The sequence below is a fragment of the Haemaphysalis longicornis genome, unplaced genomic scaffold (assembly GCF_048455015.1).
Source record: "Haemaphysalis longicornis isolate Haplotype H1 unplaced genomic scaffold, Haemaphysalis longicornis Haplotype H1 scaffold_1, whole genome shotgun sequence".
NCBI lineage: Eukaryota > Metazoa > Arthropoda > Arachnida > Ixodida > Ixodidae > Haemaphysalis > Haemaphysalis longicornis.
This window is the reverse complement of record NW_027526203.1, coordinates 474,693,435-474,710,109: the sequence shown is the minus strand read 5'-3', so window position 1 is coordinate 474,710,109 and position 16,675 is coordinate 474,693,435. Positions and strand designations below refer to the sequence as shown.

General features: G+C 49.0%; 1 protein-coding gene across 2 annotated transcripts in view; it reads left to right on the top strand.

Annotated features, from left to right (window-relative positions):
- The window catches only part of Tnks (tankyrase), a 110,677-nt gene extending 96,062 nt beyond the window's left edge, over positions 1 to 14,615 (top strand). For both annotated transcript variants that reach the window (XM_077688219.1, XM_077688218.1), the window contains one exon: positions 5,927 to 14,615. In XM_077688219.1, the coding sequence (XP_077544345.1) occupies positions 5,927 to 5,998 (72 nt within the window). In that variant the 3' untranslated portion in view covers positions 5,999 to 14,615. The remainder of the gene's footprint in view (positions 1 to 5,926) is intronic.
- Positions 14,616 to 16,675: the final 2,060 nt, after the last annotated feature.

The following is a 16,675-nucleotide window of genomic DNA, read 5'->3' as shown; positions in this document are numbered from 1 at the left end:
TGTTACATTTATTTCTATGGCTAGGTGACGGGGAATTGGAAATATTTCGTTGAAGCAGAAATTTCGTTGAAGCGGACTTCTTTGTAGCGGGATTATACTGTATCAGCCTAGGCTCTAGTAAATACAGTACCCAAAAACGTACAGGCATCAACACCCACTTTCACGTTTCTGGCATTTTCTGCGTTATTGAAGAACTGCTGGTCGCGAGAATGGTGTATTTAGATTCTCAGCACCGTAATCTATCGATACAAGCCAGCTTGTTTTTACCCTTTAGTGTCCTTTTAAGCTCCAGGCACAGACAACGTGCTGTACAGATGCAACATTTCACTACACCCATCATACTGATGATCCCATGTTTTCCCCTAAGTGTGTTTTTAGGTATTTGATGGTGATTGGGGTTTTATGGCACAAGGCTGACTAAGGGCAAAGAGCGCCAAGGAAAAGTTGTTTTATGAGGACGAGGTGATAGGAAATGTGAAACATTTAACTAAAAATATACGTGAAATGACATAAAAAAACAATGTAGATGACTGGTGTAAAGGGCCAGGGTGTCAACTTGCATGGTAAGTAGGGAGGTGTAAAAATTGGACATCGCTAAGAAACTTAAAAGTATGCTTGTGGGTAATTATGAAGTCGTTCCCTAAAAAGTACGATGGGTGTAGTGGATTGTGTTGTCTGTATAGTTGTGAGAAGTGTTTGCGTCATGTTGTTTCTAGTGCCTTGCATTGTATGAGGGTGTAGATCACGAATAGGCCGTCTCCACACCTGCTACGCAGAGGTCTTCGAGATCCAGTGAGCAGGTGGGAGTGTGTTGAATGTGTGTGTGCCCTATCCGTAATCTGGCCGAGGCGACTTCTGTGTATCTATTGCGTGTGTCAGTGGTGTATTGTCCCAAGTGTGGCTTATTACGTGTACCTTGTTGTCTGTCTGTTCACTCCAGTGTGTTTGCCATTTCTTGCAAAGTTGTTGTCTGATGTGTGGCTTGATGTCGGTGTAGGGTAACGTTGTTATGTCTGCTCTATTCAAGAGTGCAGCTGCAGCGACCCGCGGCTTTGTTCCCGCCTATACCACAGTGGCTGGAGCTTAAAGGAGTACTGACACTAAATTTCTCAATTTCGGTTTTTATGCTGTAAAGAATACATATTGATCCAGCAATTACAAAAATCGAACCAAAAGCGGTCAGCTGCCAGCATAGAATTAATGACAATGCATTTATTCCAATCAGTTTCAAATTTGGTCGTCGCGTGCCAAATGGCCGTTCAAATGCAGGACGGACAGTGTTACGTCATGGTTTTGCAGCCACAAGGACTGCTGGTGCTGACGTCAATCAAAAACCCGTGACGTCAGGGACGTTTGCGGCGTAGTTTGCTACGATTCTACATGGTCTGCACTCGCCCGCGCAGTCGACATGTCTGAATAGTCAGACTCGGATGAGTTCTGCCACCCGATTAACTAAATTTAACTAACGAAGTTTAACTAAATTAACTAACTTTATTTGGCCACAGCTGAGGTGATTAGGCCGGCGACGTCTTCGCTGTCATCCGCTTTTTAATATCGCTGCAGCTTTCACCAGCGCAGACCATGGTAGCAACAGCTTGTCGCCACTCGTCCGAATCAGTCTGATCGCTGGAAAGAAGTTACACATGCAAGAAAGTAGATGCTAGTGGGTTAAAAAATCGTGTTAGGGATTGTTATCAGCGGTGATTTTAAAAGCAGCGATCAGATATCTGCCACAATGCTAAGCCTACGCTGACCGGCCGCGGAGGTTTGGCATCCATTCCGAGCGATTCCGGGCACCGCGACACACGGTGCGGCGAGCGCCTGATGGATGGCGCTACCTGCGCGGAAGAATCAAAACAGGTGTGATGCGGGTTGTTTTATGATGAGGTTATGGTTTGTTAGGTGGAAAGGAGGTGAGGCGGTTTGGCGATGGACAAAAGGCACGATATTTAGCGAGACAAATAACCAACAAATAAATGAACATTAACCTAATTATGTCAAGAGTGACTGTCCTACACAAAGAAGTCCTTCCCTTATAACCGTTCACGCGTGTGAAGTCGATGGCTTCGGAGCTCTGGAGCAGTGCACTGGCTTGATGCCCTTGCTGTTAGCGCTGTCCTTTGAAATGATGGTGCAGCGCTGGTGCCTGCGTGCTCGTTGGTCACAGAATAGCTCTACATTGCGGACGCTCGAGGCGCTGCCAGTCTCGAAGATGATGAAGGAGGTGTGGCTCACAGCGGAGGTACCCTGGGCGTTGGCGCCCAGCCGGCAACTCCTGACACCTCGTTCCTTGTGACACCCGAGCCGACGCTACTCCCCGCTCGCGGAAGAGGGCTTACTTGTGGTTGCTGTATGGGCGTTTGCGTCCAGCAGAGTACTCTCCGAGAGTCACGTTTCTCCTGCCTCCAACTTGCCACCTCGCTTCCGCTTCTCGTCTTCTTCTCCTCCTCCTTCCCGACGTGCTCTTTTCTCTCTGACCCCAGCACAAGTGCTTCATTGTCCTCACTTTTTACGGGCCTTCAAAAAGCGCCTCCTCACAACAGGCCACAGCAGATGTTTTGGTCACCGATCACTCAAATGGCAGTTATAGCGAAAATACGGTTCCGCATGCGAGAAAGGGGATGCTAGTGCAGTGAAAAGTTGCGTTAGGGATTGCCATTCGCATTTGCTCAGATAGCGGTGATAAAATATCCGCCACGATGCTAAGCCTAAAGTTCCCATCACCCAAGCCAACCCGAGCAACGCCAGCTGGTTGCAGGCTGTTGGGGGCGCCCCTCTTCAAAAACTCGCTGTGCACGAACGCGTTGTGTTTGGGCTCCCCAAACTTCTTGGGGGCCCCAAACGCTGTGTTCCCCTATTCTAAAACTGCCTAATCGTTTCCACTCATCTTTTACTGCAGCTCCTCCATCAACTTTGGCCTCCGCAGGTAGCAGTCATCCGAGAAGTGCAGCGAGCCAATTCTGCTCGCCGGCTTCGGCGACCAGTTCTGGCGGCCGTCGCCGCGCACGAACTCAGCCCACATTTCGCGCTGCGCGTCGTCACATGGAAAACAATGCATCTTGGCGCCGTCCGTCGATTTGCTTGGACAGGCTTCCACTGAGCAGTACTTTGCATTCCGTGAGCTTGCCAAAGCAGAACTTTGGCGAACTGGGCGACACGCACAGGCCGCTTAGCCAAGACACCGGAGTTTTTGGCACTAGTGCAAGGGAACACCATGTGCCAGCCATGAACTCATGATCAAAGACGTCGAAAACACAAAGAGAGCAAAGTTTACAAGGCTTGCTCAAAGAGGTATCACTGGTATCGCCTTCTGCTTAAATGAGACCACCGACCACAGCAGCGCAGGCTACTGTTTCCGTTTTCGAATACGACTATGTGACATCACCCTGAACTGGCCAGACACTGCGGAAGATATTTCGTCTCGCCGATAGCAATTTCGCTAGTGCTGCCGATCTGTGGCAGCTCGCGGCCAGAACAATTAAAATCAATTTTCGATGTGACTCCAGCCTCGGATCGCTGCAAAAATTTCTGTGAGGCATCTGTACAAACTACTGAAGCCAATTATATCATTTTTTAGGCGTCAAAATTTGGTGTCAGTACTCCTTTAAATTTTTGCAGCTCATATCTTGTTACACATACCGTACTTACCTGATTCTAATGCGCACCATTTTTCCCGCAAAAATAGGCCGAAAAATCGCATGCGCATTAGAATCGGATACGAAACCGAAACTGCTGAAGCAGCTGAAATTTCGTTCCACCCGTCGCCATCTCAAGATGGCACCATAGCTATTAGCAACAATTTTTCGGATCTAGGCGCCTAGGCTTTTCTTTCGGCGTTCACACAAATCGTCAAATTATTCCGCTTGCGTGCTTGATAACAGCAATGGCAGCAGCGGCAATGAAGGTGCGCCGCTTCCGCGGCTTACGAGCGGCTCCCACATGTTCACAATGAGCGGTTGGCTGAAGCATATGCCTCTGAAGAAGCTCGCGGGATGGGCGTGCGAGGCGTGGGCCACGATCCCATCGAACATGGCTGAACGTTCGTTCAGAAGTGTGGCATCGCGAACGCACTTGACGGCACCGATGATGAGATGTTGCAGTCAACGGAAGGCGACAAGGAGCTCTTGGAGAGCGACGAGGAGTGAGATGAGTGAGATTACTTCAGGAAATAAATCGCCCGTTTCTCTCACATTCGTTTTTCTTACTCACAAAGTTCCTTGCGCGTTACAATCGGAGGTGCGAGTTTTTTCGGTTTTTTGCCTGGAAAATCGGGTGCGCGTTAGAATCGGGTAATTACGGTATTAAAAAACTGGCCCTATACACCAGCCATCTTGTTTGTCTCTTATAAACCTTGTTACTTACTCTGCAACCTGGCCCTATACACGAGACATTTTATTTGTATTTTAGACTTTTACTGCCTGCTTTTATTTCCACTCTGCACCGTTTTATCACTTTGCTCCCTGCCCTTTATTGGACTTGTGCCATTAAAATCCAGCAGTCATCACCATTCACCGCCATAGCCAGAGCAGCTTCTCACCATTTTTTACACATTCATTCTGCACAAATCTCATCGCTCCTGAGATGCTTACCTCCTCCCAGTCGCTTGTTTTCCCTCACTGGTCTCGGGTGGCTGGTCTCAGAGGTGTGCGCTACGAAGGGGCTGTGCACAGTTTGCACTGGTGGCGTGCTGCTAACGCATCATTTGCATTGTCTTCAGTCGGTACGGTTTGGTGGGCATTCCTAAAAACAATACGGGCTAACGTAGCTTCGCAGGGAACCTTCAGTTGTCCATGCCGCCATGTTTGTTGAACTTTGGATTAGTGAAAGCACTTTACTGAAACGTATGTGAAATCGAGTTGAAGTGCTGTGATGTTTTTACAGCAGTGTACACTGTGGTACTGCAAGAATGAGAGAACAACAATGCAGCGCCATATTGTTTCATTCTTGCAATACTGTTTTTGTGCCTCCTCCTCCCAAACTTGCCTGCACCACTCTGTGCTTTTCTGTAATGAAAGATGTCTGGCGCAAACAGAGGGAAGGCGTAGGCAGCTGCTACTAGTTATTGTTCAGCTCCTTGAAAGTCTTTGTAGTAATTCAGGGCAAGCCATTGGAAAGTGGTGGAAAATTCATTCTCCAAAAAAATGCTTCAGTATAATTTCAGTATAGGGTAGAAATGCTTCAGTATCGAGGTTTAACTGTACATACGAAGCAAAAGTAGTACAAAGAAATGCGACCATGGGGTCAACCGTCGCTTGCGCACTGTCGTCTGCTGCGCGTCCTCTTCGGTCTTCTGGCAGCGGCAAAAAAAATAAACAAGTCGCTTTGACGGCTTTATGCAAGCTGAAATTGATTATTTAGAGCGGCTTGACCGGCTACTAGATTAGTTTTGGCATACAGTGAGCTGTAGGCGAAATGATAACTGCAAATTTAGTACTTCAGTTCGGACCTATGTTGTGCTGGAGTGCCCGCACAAGTGCTAATTGGTCAAGGCAGATGCGCGGATGCAGAAACAATGGCAACTTGAAAACTGGAGTTAAGATAGCAATTAATAACTTATGAAAGCACGAAAACAAAGAATGATGCACTTTAAAACAGCATTTAACATTAAATTGTCAGTTTGAATAATTAGTTTGTTTTTTGGATAGTGCATGTGGCAGCTGCAGTTGCGCCACGGTGCGCACGATCCAAAGCAGGGGGGTCCATGTCAGAGTCGTTTTTTGAGGCGGAGTTTTGCAACTGCCTACATCGAAGAGCTCTGGCGTGATACCGCTTCAAGTGTAGCAAGAAAGCCTCTCCAATGGCACCTAGATGCTGCATAAACTGTAAGCTCCCAGTTGGTTGAGGAAGTCCAGGGATGTGGTAGCAGGCACCCCGCAAGTGCACCTGACAAATGCTTGCTTCTTTCCCCGCGCTGTTCTGGCTGCAGGCATACCCGGAGTATCTGATATCGTACCAGATTGAGAAGCCTCCGGACCACGCTGTGCTGGCTTCGTCCTGAGGGCTACTGCGGGTTCCTGCGGTGTGCGTGGGTGCTGTGGCCCAACTCCGGAGGAGGGGTGCCGTCGAATCCATGCTGCAAAATGGTTGCCCGGCAGAGGGGCTCATCTATTAGCCAAAACTTTGCAGGAGAGTAGTAAACCGGTTCGATGTACATAGGCTTTTCCTGGATCTGGAGCCTCATTAGTGGAGCAAGTCTGTTACACTGAGGGAGAGGAAAAATGTAATTCGGGTGAGGCATTTTTTGCCCCCTTTTTGTTCTCACTGAGGGCAGAACAAAATGCAGTGCTGTTTTTGAGGTGATAAACATAGGCCGCATTTTGTTGCATCTGGAATGGCTGCATTGCTGTGCGGTGTAACATGGTAGTGCATATTCTATTTTGTACGTGGTTTGTGTTGTCTTTTTATATATTTTGTTGTTTATGTTGTGCATGCTATTTATAGTCCTGAAGTTTTGTTGTCAGCTCAGTGGAAGCTCGATGCAGTCATGTCTCGTTTATCTGGACGCCTCCATTGACTGGAAAAATGTTCCCTGATGTGAATCATCCATTGAGGTCAGAAACAAACTTGACTTAGCCAGCGAGCAATCTCGGCCAAGAAACAAGGAAATGCGACTCTGCACTGGGTCCTACTCTTGTGACGTGGCATCCTTTGCATATTGCGCGGGTGCTGGGGCACTTGCCCACGGTTTGCGGAGCGACCAGAGGCTCAGTCCGGACAGCGCATGAGCAACAGGGCCTGCAAACGGGCCTTGTGTGTGGCCACACGGGATGGGGTAGTAGGCCCACCTTCCCCACTGCCATCGTCGTCCCTGTGGGCATCTTTTTGGGGGACGCTCGGGCAGTAGGCAGCAGCCAGAGAAGGCCGTCCTGTGGCTGCCGTGGTCTTCCCCTGCCCAGCTGCTGGAACTACCGTCATCCCTCTGTGAGGTGCGTCGGAGCAGCAGCAGCCTGTCTACGACAAGTTCACAAAAGCTGTGCCCTGGAACTTGAGAGGACAGTGTGCACCACCAAGGGGATCACAGCGTAGCAGTCCAGAGCCCAGGCAGCGGCAGCAGTGAGGCACTGCACTGTGGGAGCCTTTTCACGACAACCCCTCCTGTGGCTCTCAACGGCATCAACCTGTGGTGTTCAGCTGTGCAGTATGCTCCTCAAGTACGTCCAACTGCGAGACCTGCCGTCGCTCAACTGAGTAGCCGGAAGGCGCGCATAATCCTGACGAAGGTGTGAAGGCCAGTGCGCAATTAGGAGGCCGGTTGTACGACATCCCGGTCACATCATTGCCCTGCAGCATAAACCATGGCCTATAGTTTGCCCATGTCTTCAGGGAGTGCAAGCTTGTGCTGTGTAGGACTGCCAATGTGGACCCTCCTGTCACGTGACAAGCAAGCCCCTTCAAATTTGTGTGTGTTTGAGACAGTGTGGCGTCAGTACCTTGTATCTGAAATATCGCGCTCCATCTGCAGAAATGATCGCCCCGCAAAGGGGGCCTCTCGAAGTGGTCTGGGGCTCTCCGCATGCCACTGTGTACAGTCCACTGTGCCGTGGCTAGGTGGAGAGAAGTGTATAAAAAATTCCTCGGACACTTGAGTTTGCCTGCGTGGTTCGAGGGCCTAGCAAATATCGACTTCTTTAGCTGGGGGAGCGCAGCCTACTCGGGATTTGCGCCGCCATGTAAAAATGGCGGGGGGTGAACACAGTTGGCGCCTACCCAGCACCACTGCCAGTGCTAGGCCAATGTGATGAGACTCCCTTGCCCATTGGTGCTGTGTTAATTTGTAGGCACTGGAAATGGGGGTCCGAGCATTTGCCCAGGGGCGTCTAATGCCAAAATTTGGCTGCAAGGCTGGGCACGGCCCAGAAATGGCGCCACAGTGGCACGGGCCAGAGCTGGCCAGTGCGAGCGGAACATGGCCTGGCAAGGATGCTTTCCTCCCTTGTCCACATTCAGTGGGGCACTTCGGCAGGGGCACTCGCTCGAGGCACTGTTTGTCATTCCTCTCTCTCTCTCTGGCCCCTGTTGCGTGGGGCACAGCGAGCACACCACTCTTGTGTCTGCATTCACGAGCCCGTGTCCGCAACGAGCCGGCCCAAAGTGCCCTGGGGCACTGGACTCGTTCCCGCAACAGAGGTCCCCGGTCGGGGCTGCGGGTTGCTGTAGTAGTGACGAGGCACAGGTTCTTGGCGGCCGACCAGCCACTGAAAATTTCCTCCATATTGTGGCATGTTCATATTCACGAGGCATGACTGCATGGAAATTCCTGTGTGCATCAAGGTTTTGTCTGTTTTCTGTGCACAAGGCAAGAGTAATAGGAATTGCTTCCTTGCTTCCCCCCCCCCCCCCCCCTCCCTCCCGATGATCTTGTATGTGTGTTGCGAAGCATTGTACATGTCGGGCAAAGCATTGCTTTTCTTCGATAATAGCTGTTGTGTTGCTGTGGGCTCATGAAAGCCAGAGTATGGGAGAGATGTGCAAGTGAAGCTTGGCAGTCTGCAATAATGGAATGGAACCGGGGGATGTTGTGGCACTCCACGATGGCAGAAATTCTTTTTATGAAGTAGCCGTGCAATGAACACCCAGCTTGTAGGCCACGGTGAGTTGTTGTTGTGGCGACAGCTGTGGGAGTCTTCTGTTGGTGCAAGGCAGGCATGTCTCCGGGGTTGCGGTGCGTGCACTACAAAGTGCTGACCACAGCCAGTGCTGGCAGGGCCCCTGCGTGTGGCCAGACATCTCGTGTGCTGGACACTGCACGCAGGGGAAACCTTCCTTGTCCGGCATTTCTCGGTGCCCACCCTCCGAGATCCCGGAATGAGCGAGTGACAGGGCAGAATTTGCAGCTGCTTCAGAGAAGGGGACACTGTGGGCCACTGACACAGGTTTCTAGAGGCAGCACAATGGGCCTCCCGTCGGGTGTCCAGGAGGTGACGCAGCGGGAATGGGTGGACGGCCATCACTGTTGTTGAGCTACTGAGGCAGGTTGTTCCGGTAAAGATGATAGCCTTTCTTGCGCTAGACGCAAACATTTTGGCTTGTCTGTCTGTCATTTGATTCAGCCACACGGCCAAAAGGAACAAATGCTTTGAACACAAAGTATGTGGAGGCGGGGCGGTTGAAAATTGCTAAATCTGCTGGTATGGCTCAAACACGTCCGCATTATTCGGCGTATGCCCGAGGCAAAATGCAAGTACACCACCCGCAGGAGCAATGTTCCTTTAACTGCGGTGCGTGCACTGTCAACGAAAAGTGCTGACCGCAGCCGGTGGTAAATGAAGGAAACCGGGTGGAAAACATTGTCAAAGGAAGGAAAACACTAAAAACGAGGTGAGCTGCTTCAAGCAAAGAGCCTCAACAGGTGGCCCACGAGCAGTGCGAATGCAGGAAAGTTGAATTGCGGAAAGCATCAGCACCTCCTCGCATTCATCCTGGGAGGTTTACGGGAAGAGGAGGAGGGTATAAGTGGCAGCAGTGGACCGTTGTTCTTCGATGGCATTTGCAGTGAAGCAAGCAGATATACGGCCAGTTGTTTTGCACTGCCCACAAGACCAGTGTTGCTGCCACTGCTTGTGTCCCTGTGTTCAATTACAGAAAATTGACGATTTTTGTGTTCAATGAAAGGAGCAACAGTTGTTTTATTTTAGCTGCTAGGTTAAGGCTTTTAAGCGAAAAGAAAAACACTATTTAGCGGTGCAAGAAAGCAGCAGACTTACAGTGCAGTATTTACTCAAATAACGGACACACTCGCATCAGGAACGCACCCCCAGCACTGCCCAGAAAAAATTGATTTTTCTTAAATCACTTGCATAACCAACACAGCACCTGTTCTTGATCAACACAAGCTCGGTTAAAAGCCACATCTTGTAACGCCTTTCGTAAGGGGGCCCCCGATGCTTGTTACATCCTTTAAATGGGGGCATGCTCGGACAGCCAAATATAGAAAACACTGCATAGTGGGAAACCTATTGCATAAATACAATTCTTACTGGTGCCAAATGAGGCTCCTGCCATTGTAGTCGCGTTTTCTCTCCTGCAGTTGTACCCAGGCACTAGCTGTGAGGTCATTTGGGAAACCGGTTCCTGGCATGTATGATATGATGTCGGGTTGAAACTCCAGGGAAGAAAAATGGTGGGAAACGTTTGCGAAAGCACCTCCGAAGGGGGGGTAATAAAGTGTGATCATCACGCAGGTAAATATGGTACTGCTGATCATAGGGAAGCCTTCGTATGGGGCCCTTAGTCGTGCCATTTGTTGGCAACTAGCCTGTGTTAATTTTTTTTTTTTTCCCCAACCCAGTGCATGCTCTGGTGCACTGCTTCTGTTGAAACGGAGACAACCTCAGAATCGCGATGCAAGGGAGCAGCGGCTAGGATTGAAGGGGTCGTGCAGATCAAGTGCAAGTTTGTTTTATTCGAAAGGTTTGGTGCTTTGTAGTGCCACCAGCACTTTTCCGGCAGCAAGTGATGCTCCATTCACTGGGAAATTAATCAGCAAGTTAAAATTTTGATTTTCCCGCGAAATCGTGTGTTTCATGAAGTCTGCCATGACATCGCATAACAGGGTCTTCATGTGCGCCGCCCAGTGTGCAGCCGACTGTGGAGCCTTGTTTGCCGTCAGCTCTCCCACATGGCGCCACCATACTGCTCCGCACCGCTATTCGCCTTTGCTTTGTTTTTTACTTTATTTGCACCTGGCTTGTTTTTGTTATGATAGGTAGTAATCATTTTGTGAAGCATGGGGTATGTTTGACAAACAGGGTCACGTAAGACGATGTCGCTTACGCCAATCGGCCAGTGTCGTGTGAGACAACCACACAGCGTCGCACTGCTGTGCAGCTATAACAAGCATAGAGCATGCAGTACCAACAGCAGTACGCACTGGTACTTCTCTGTTTACATGTACTTTTGTAACTTCCATTGTTTACCCCACCATTCCTACTGTTATAAAATGAATATGCATTACACTTAAGCGAAAATAGCTCGTTCTGCAAGTTTATAAGCCCTGCCTAACTTTCGCTTCTTTTGCAGGCTCAGCCAATTACACAGCTGTGCATATGAGGTATGTTCTAGTGCGGGAAATGAGCCAGTAAGTCGCATGGCCATTCCCTTTTTTCCTAATTATGTGGCTTATTTGAGTGAAGTTTACATTGAAGTGGTGCCAGTATGATTCTAGCGAGGCAATCTTTCAAATGAACCAAACGTGTTTGGTCTGCATGGCCCATTTAAATACGTGCATGTGAGAGCTACTATTTGTCGTGCCACGTTCATATTTTGGCATTACTGCACTGGTAGTAGCATTAGTTGAATATGTTTAGTTACATGCTGAAACTTGTGCCTAGGGGAACCTTGTGTTGTTGTATTGGAAGAGGCATATATAGTGACATTATGATAGCCATCCTTAACGTGAGGACACTCACACTATGCTTTGACAGACTGCCTTTGTAGAAACCTTATGTGCGTCACTTACTATGCTACAATTGCGTGTAAATGTGTCTGGAGCGACCTGAAGCGGCATGTCAGGTGTCCACAAATAGGTGTACCAGGCATTTTACTGGTGATAGTGCTAGATGTGCTCCTGACCTTGTGCCTGGCAGTAGGGGCTTGTTGACTAGTTGTGTGTGTAAAAGACACTGAGTTCAAGTTACTGTTTGTGTTGAAAGTCGAGGAAAATGTTATTTATTTATTGAAGCTCTTCTAGGCATTGCAGGTATGGTGGTGTGAACTGAATCTGTCGTGGCGTCACGATAGAATTCTGCCTTCTTTTGTTGGTTTTCCATGTGGTAGATGTGTGAAGACACTGAATGGTCTGTTTTGGTGAACTAATTTCCGGTGGTGGTGTACAATTCGTGCACAGTGAACCTTTTTCCAGTGGAGATCTGGGACAGCTTCTTTGCGTTGCCAGTCCGCCATTCTCGGCAGGCAATTTAATAACTGCATTCTCAGCCGCATCTTTTCTATCCTTGCAGTGAGTTCGTACATGCGCACGGCGCAAGAAACTCTTGCACAGGGTAGGGGCCACCATGTTTGGGGCCAGCTACGCTCCGTGTGCATGGGTACTACCAGTTGGGGAGCTAGAAAGACGGAAAGAAAAAAATTCAAAGCCTGTTCACTCTGTGAAGGTGGATGACCGGCGAAGCGTTAAAAAATACACACATGGTTTGAGACTGTACATGTCTTCATTGTTTTTCATCATTTGGTAGTGTTAGTGACTATAGCTTTCTGATTACTGAAAATTGGAAGGACTAGCACTTTGTCGGAGCAAGTCCATTTGTTTGTCTTCATCTGAACTATGGTATCTTCTACAGTTGAAAGGAACAGTTGACTGGTTGGGACCTTTATTTGGTGAGGGGGACATGCCTGCTCGCCATTTCTAGTTCACCATGTTGGCCATTGGGGAGACCGGTACTGGGAAAAGGTCCATTGGTTTGTTCTGGAAAAGCACCTTGGAAATCGTACTGCTCACTGTGTTCACTTGAGCATTACTCTGAGTGTGCACAAATATGAGCTTTGTGTTTAAAGAAGGATTTAACATTTTTTAACATTTAACATTTGAAGGTACTCATGTGTTTACTTTTTGAAAGCAGGTATTGATGCTCAGCCTGAGTAGACAGTATACGTAGCCAGTTTGTCTTCATAATTCTTGGAGCACTTCAGTAAAGAAGTGGGCGCATCAGCTCACTTTTTCCAAATGTGGCCCATTGGGACCAACTACATGGTGGGTGAGGATGTCTCCCCCCTTTTTAATCACTCGCACAATTCGATGCCTTTGAAATATGGCTGAACTGCAATTGTAGTCGTGTGTCCAATGTTGGGTTCGTTCAAAATAAGCTCTTGCAGTGTCGGAACCGTGGAAAGGAGCCTTTGTTTTATGCATCGGTGGAAATGGTTTGTGACACAAGAACAGCTCAGTGATTTTTTTTTCCCCCGGTTATGTGCCGTTTGTTTCAAGGGACCATGAAGACAAAATACAAGTTTGTTTTATTCGAAAGATTTCGTGTTCTATAGTGCCCCCAGCGCTTGTCCGGAAGCAAACGATGCTTTATTCACTGTGAAATTAACCAATTTAAGCTAAAGTTTTCATTCTTGCACCAAAACGTATTTGAATGATGTTTGCAATGAAATCGTAAAAACAGGTCTTTCGGTTGAACTTGGTGTGGAGCGGAGATTTGCTTACTGTGTCAATCTAGATGGTGCCACCACACCACGGCAAGCCATTTTCTGCCTTTGGTTTGTTTGGTATTTAAACCTGGCGTTTTTTTGTTCATGGAGAAAATAATCGTTTCGTGAAACCTGGTGCTTGCTCGACCAGTGTCGTCTGTCACAACCCCAAAGCCCCGCAGTGCTGTGCATTTAATGAAGCATAGTGCGCGCAGTACCAACAGCAGTACGCATTGGTACTTATATGTTTACGTGTGCTTTCGTAACTTCCACTGTTTGTCCCACCATTCTTACTGATATAAAAAGAATGTGCCCTAAATTCAAGCACAGATAGCTCGTTCGGCAAGCTTGTAAGTTCTAATTTGCGTTTGCTATTTCATGCCTCCGCTAATTGCAGAGCTGGCTGGTACGACGTTATAGGTTCTGTTGCGGGAAATGAGCTAGTGGGTCACATGGCCATTCCCTTTATTTCCTAATTATGCAGCTTATTCAAGCGAAGTTTACATAAAAAGCGCTGTCAGCCTGATTCTAACGAGGCAATCCTTTGAATGAACCAAACTTGCGTTTTGTCTTCATGGCCCCTTTAAGCTGCTGCAAGTGACTCAGGGTAGCTAGCTTCCCCCCCCTTCATGTTCCAAAGGGGTGGGGGAGGGGGCTTTAAAGCAACATGAGGGAAGCATTTTAAACATCATGGAGCAATGTGGGAGTCTGACATTGCTGTGTTTGGCTCGACTGCAGTGGCGGGCTATGGCAGTGCACTGGCAGAAGCCTAGCAAAGTGCCTTTGCAGCAGGGCGAATGTTGTTTTTGGCGTAATTTCAAAAACAATGCGCTGGCTGCGTTTCCTGTTGATCTCCCCTCGAAAGCAGTGCCGTTTTGCCCCTGCGAAGTCCAGGGAACGTAGCTTTGGAAGAAAACGCCAGCCTTGGTGCAGCAGCAGAACAACCCCCCACCGTGGGGCATCTGGTGGCCATGCAGGGTCGGGCAGAGGAGTATGGACAGTACTGGGGGCACCACGTAATTGGCCACTCTGCATGCGTGTTCTGGTGCTTTTTGCCGCTAATGAATGTGACTGATTTGGTCCTGTTGAGGTGATTACAGGTGTCTGCATTTTCTGGGCAGCCACTGTGACGTGTAAATTGGCACGGTACCCAAGCACCTGTACTGGTTCCCTGTATAGCCCTTATTTATTGCTTTTCACAGACTGGTATGTTGTGGTGATGCATGTTTGCTATCCAAATGGGTGTTTCACGAATGCTAGGCTTTGTTGTCATATGTACATACTCAGCGTCATTCCTTTATACGCCTTCATTGTTGTCTGCAGCAGTGTGAATTATTGTGGACCGTTATGTGGGAGGGAAACATTTTTCATATTTACACTCGGCCATAAACATATTACGCGACCACTTTTCAGTGTGTTGATTATGTGATACCAATAAAATAGCCGATACTTTTCGCCACTGCTTTATTGCTGACTTGGCAGTAGTTTATGCCTCACGAAAGCGGAGGCGTAGCATGCAGGCATGTAGGATTGCTTTGCAGCCAGTGGCCAGTCTGGTTTGAAACGGGTTTACTCCCAGATGAATGTGAAACAGCGAAAGTCAGGCTCATACCTAAGCCGGGCAAACCACCGAGCACTGATAACCTTCGACCTATTTCCCTCACATCATGGCAAATTGTTGGAGCTCATCGTTTTAAACAGGCTACAAACATACCTCGAAGATCACGATAAGCTACCTACGACCATGTTTGGCTTTTGCCCTCGTCTGTCTACGCAAGACATCTTACTCCAGCTCAAGGAAGAGGTTATGCTGCCTGCCACCCGCAACTCACCCACAGCCATCCTTGCGCTGGACCTCAAGGGGGCGTTTGACAATGTTAAACACGCCACCATCCTCTCGCAACTAAATGCTCTTCACTGCGGGCCTAGAATGTATCAGTGCACAAGAGATTTTCTCACAGATCGTAGGGCAATACTTAAAGTGGGAGACCTAGCCACAGATCCCATCCTGCTGGGCAGCCGCGGCACACCACAAGGGGCAGTGCCCTTTGTTGTTCAATATTGCGCTCATCGGTCTCCCTCCCTTATTGGATTCTATTCCGGGCATACATCACGGCTTGTATGCAGATGATATTACCACCTGGTCGAAGACAGGATCCCTAGGCGAGATAGAGGAGCGCCTACAAACTGCAGCCAACACGGTAACTCCTTACACCAAGTCTTGCGGCCTCCAATGTGCCCCACAAAAATCGGAGCTCCTATCTATCATGATCACATGGGCACCCGCCCACTCTGCCATCCCGGGCAACGAAACCGCCCACCTGTTGGCCCGAGAGTTATCCCGCCAAGCCCGGGGAAGCGAGCAAGAGAGGCCAACCCCGCTGATCACGTATCACGAAATAACACAGCACTACAAGTTGGGATGTATCACCTACCCAGCACCGCATAAACACCTAACGAAAGAGGAGGAACGGCAGCTCCGTGCACTCCAGACGAATACTTTCCCCCATCCCACTAAATGCCATATCTTGCACCCCACCGTATATTAAGTGCAATGCACTTCTTAAGCGACCCTGAACCTGCGTCCACCGGCGATGTCCGCGCACGTGGAGATGGGCGCGCGCAGCCTGGCCGCTGACATGGCACATACCCACGTGGGATATTGGCCAGGAATCTCCTCGTCTTCCTTGGCAACGGGGGGAGATGGGCGCGCGCTGCCTGGCCGCTGACATGGCACATACCCACGTGGGGGATTGGCCAAGAATCGGGCGTGAGAAGGGCTAATGCACCTGCTTAAAGGAGTACTGACACGAAATTTCAAAGCTGAGATCCGCTCTAGCAATCAAGTACAACGACAACACAAATAGGTGTCTGTGAATAAATGCATCTTTCTTTCTTTGTAGTTGTGTGTGTGTGTGTGATCTCTCTTTCGCGAACATTACCGAACCGCGCAAATTCAACTCGTGCATTCGCACTTTCACATTCTTCCCCTCGGGGAAATGCGGGGAATTTTTATTCCCCTCTGCCGCTTATGCGAAGCCCCCGGGACGCTCTTCCATATGGTAGGGGGCTGCGCGCACGCCCCACTACATTCGCGAAATCCCTCCATTCCTTCTCGCGAGGTTTGGGAGAGAGCTCTGACCAGCTCCGACCTCAATGACCAGCGCCTGCTGGTGTTGAGGGCTGTTGAGGCGGGGAAAGCTCAAGGGGTCTTGGACTGAGGACTCCTCCCCATTGCTTTTTGCAATAAACACGTTTACTCTCTCTCTCTCTCTCTCTCTCTCTCTCTCTCTCTCTCTCTCTCTCTCTCTCTCTCTCTCTCTCTCTCTCTCTCTCTCTCTCTCTCTCTCTCTCTCTCTCTCTCTCTCTCTCTCTCTCTCTCTCTCTCTCTCTCTCTCTCTCTCTCTCTCTCTGGTGGTGAATTCCTTCCGCCCGTTACCCTTTGGCGGCACATATAGCTGCATCGAAAGAGTCCTCCACTTCTTGACCGGTGCATGAAGGCACGAGACGCGTAATTTACGATGTA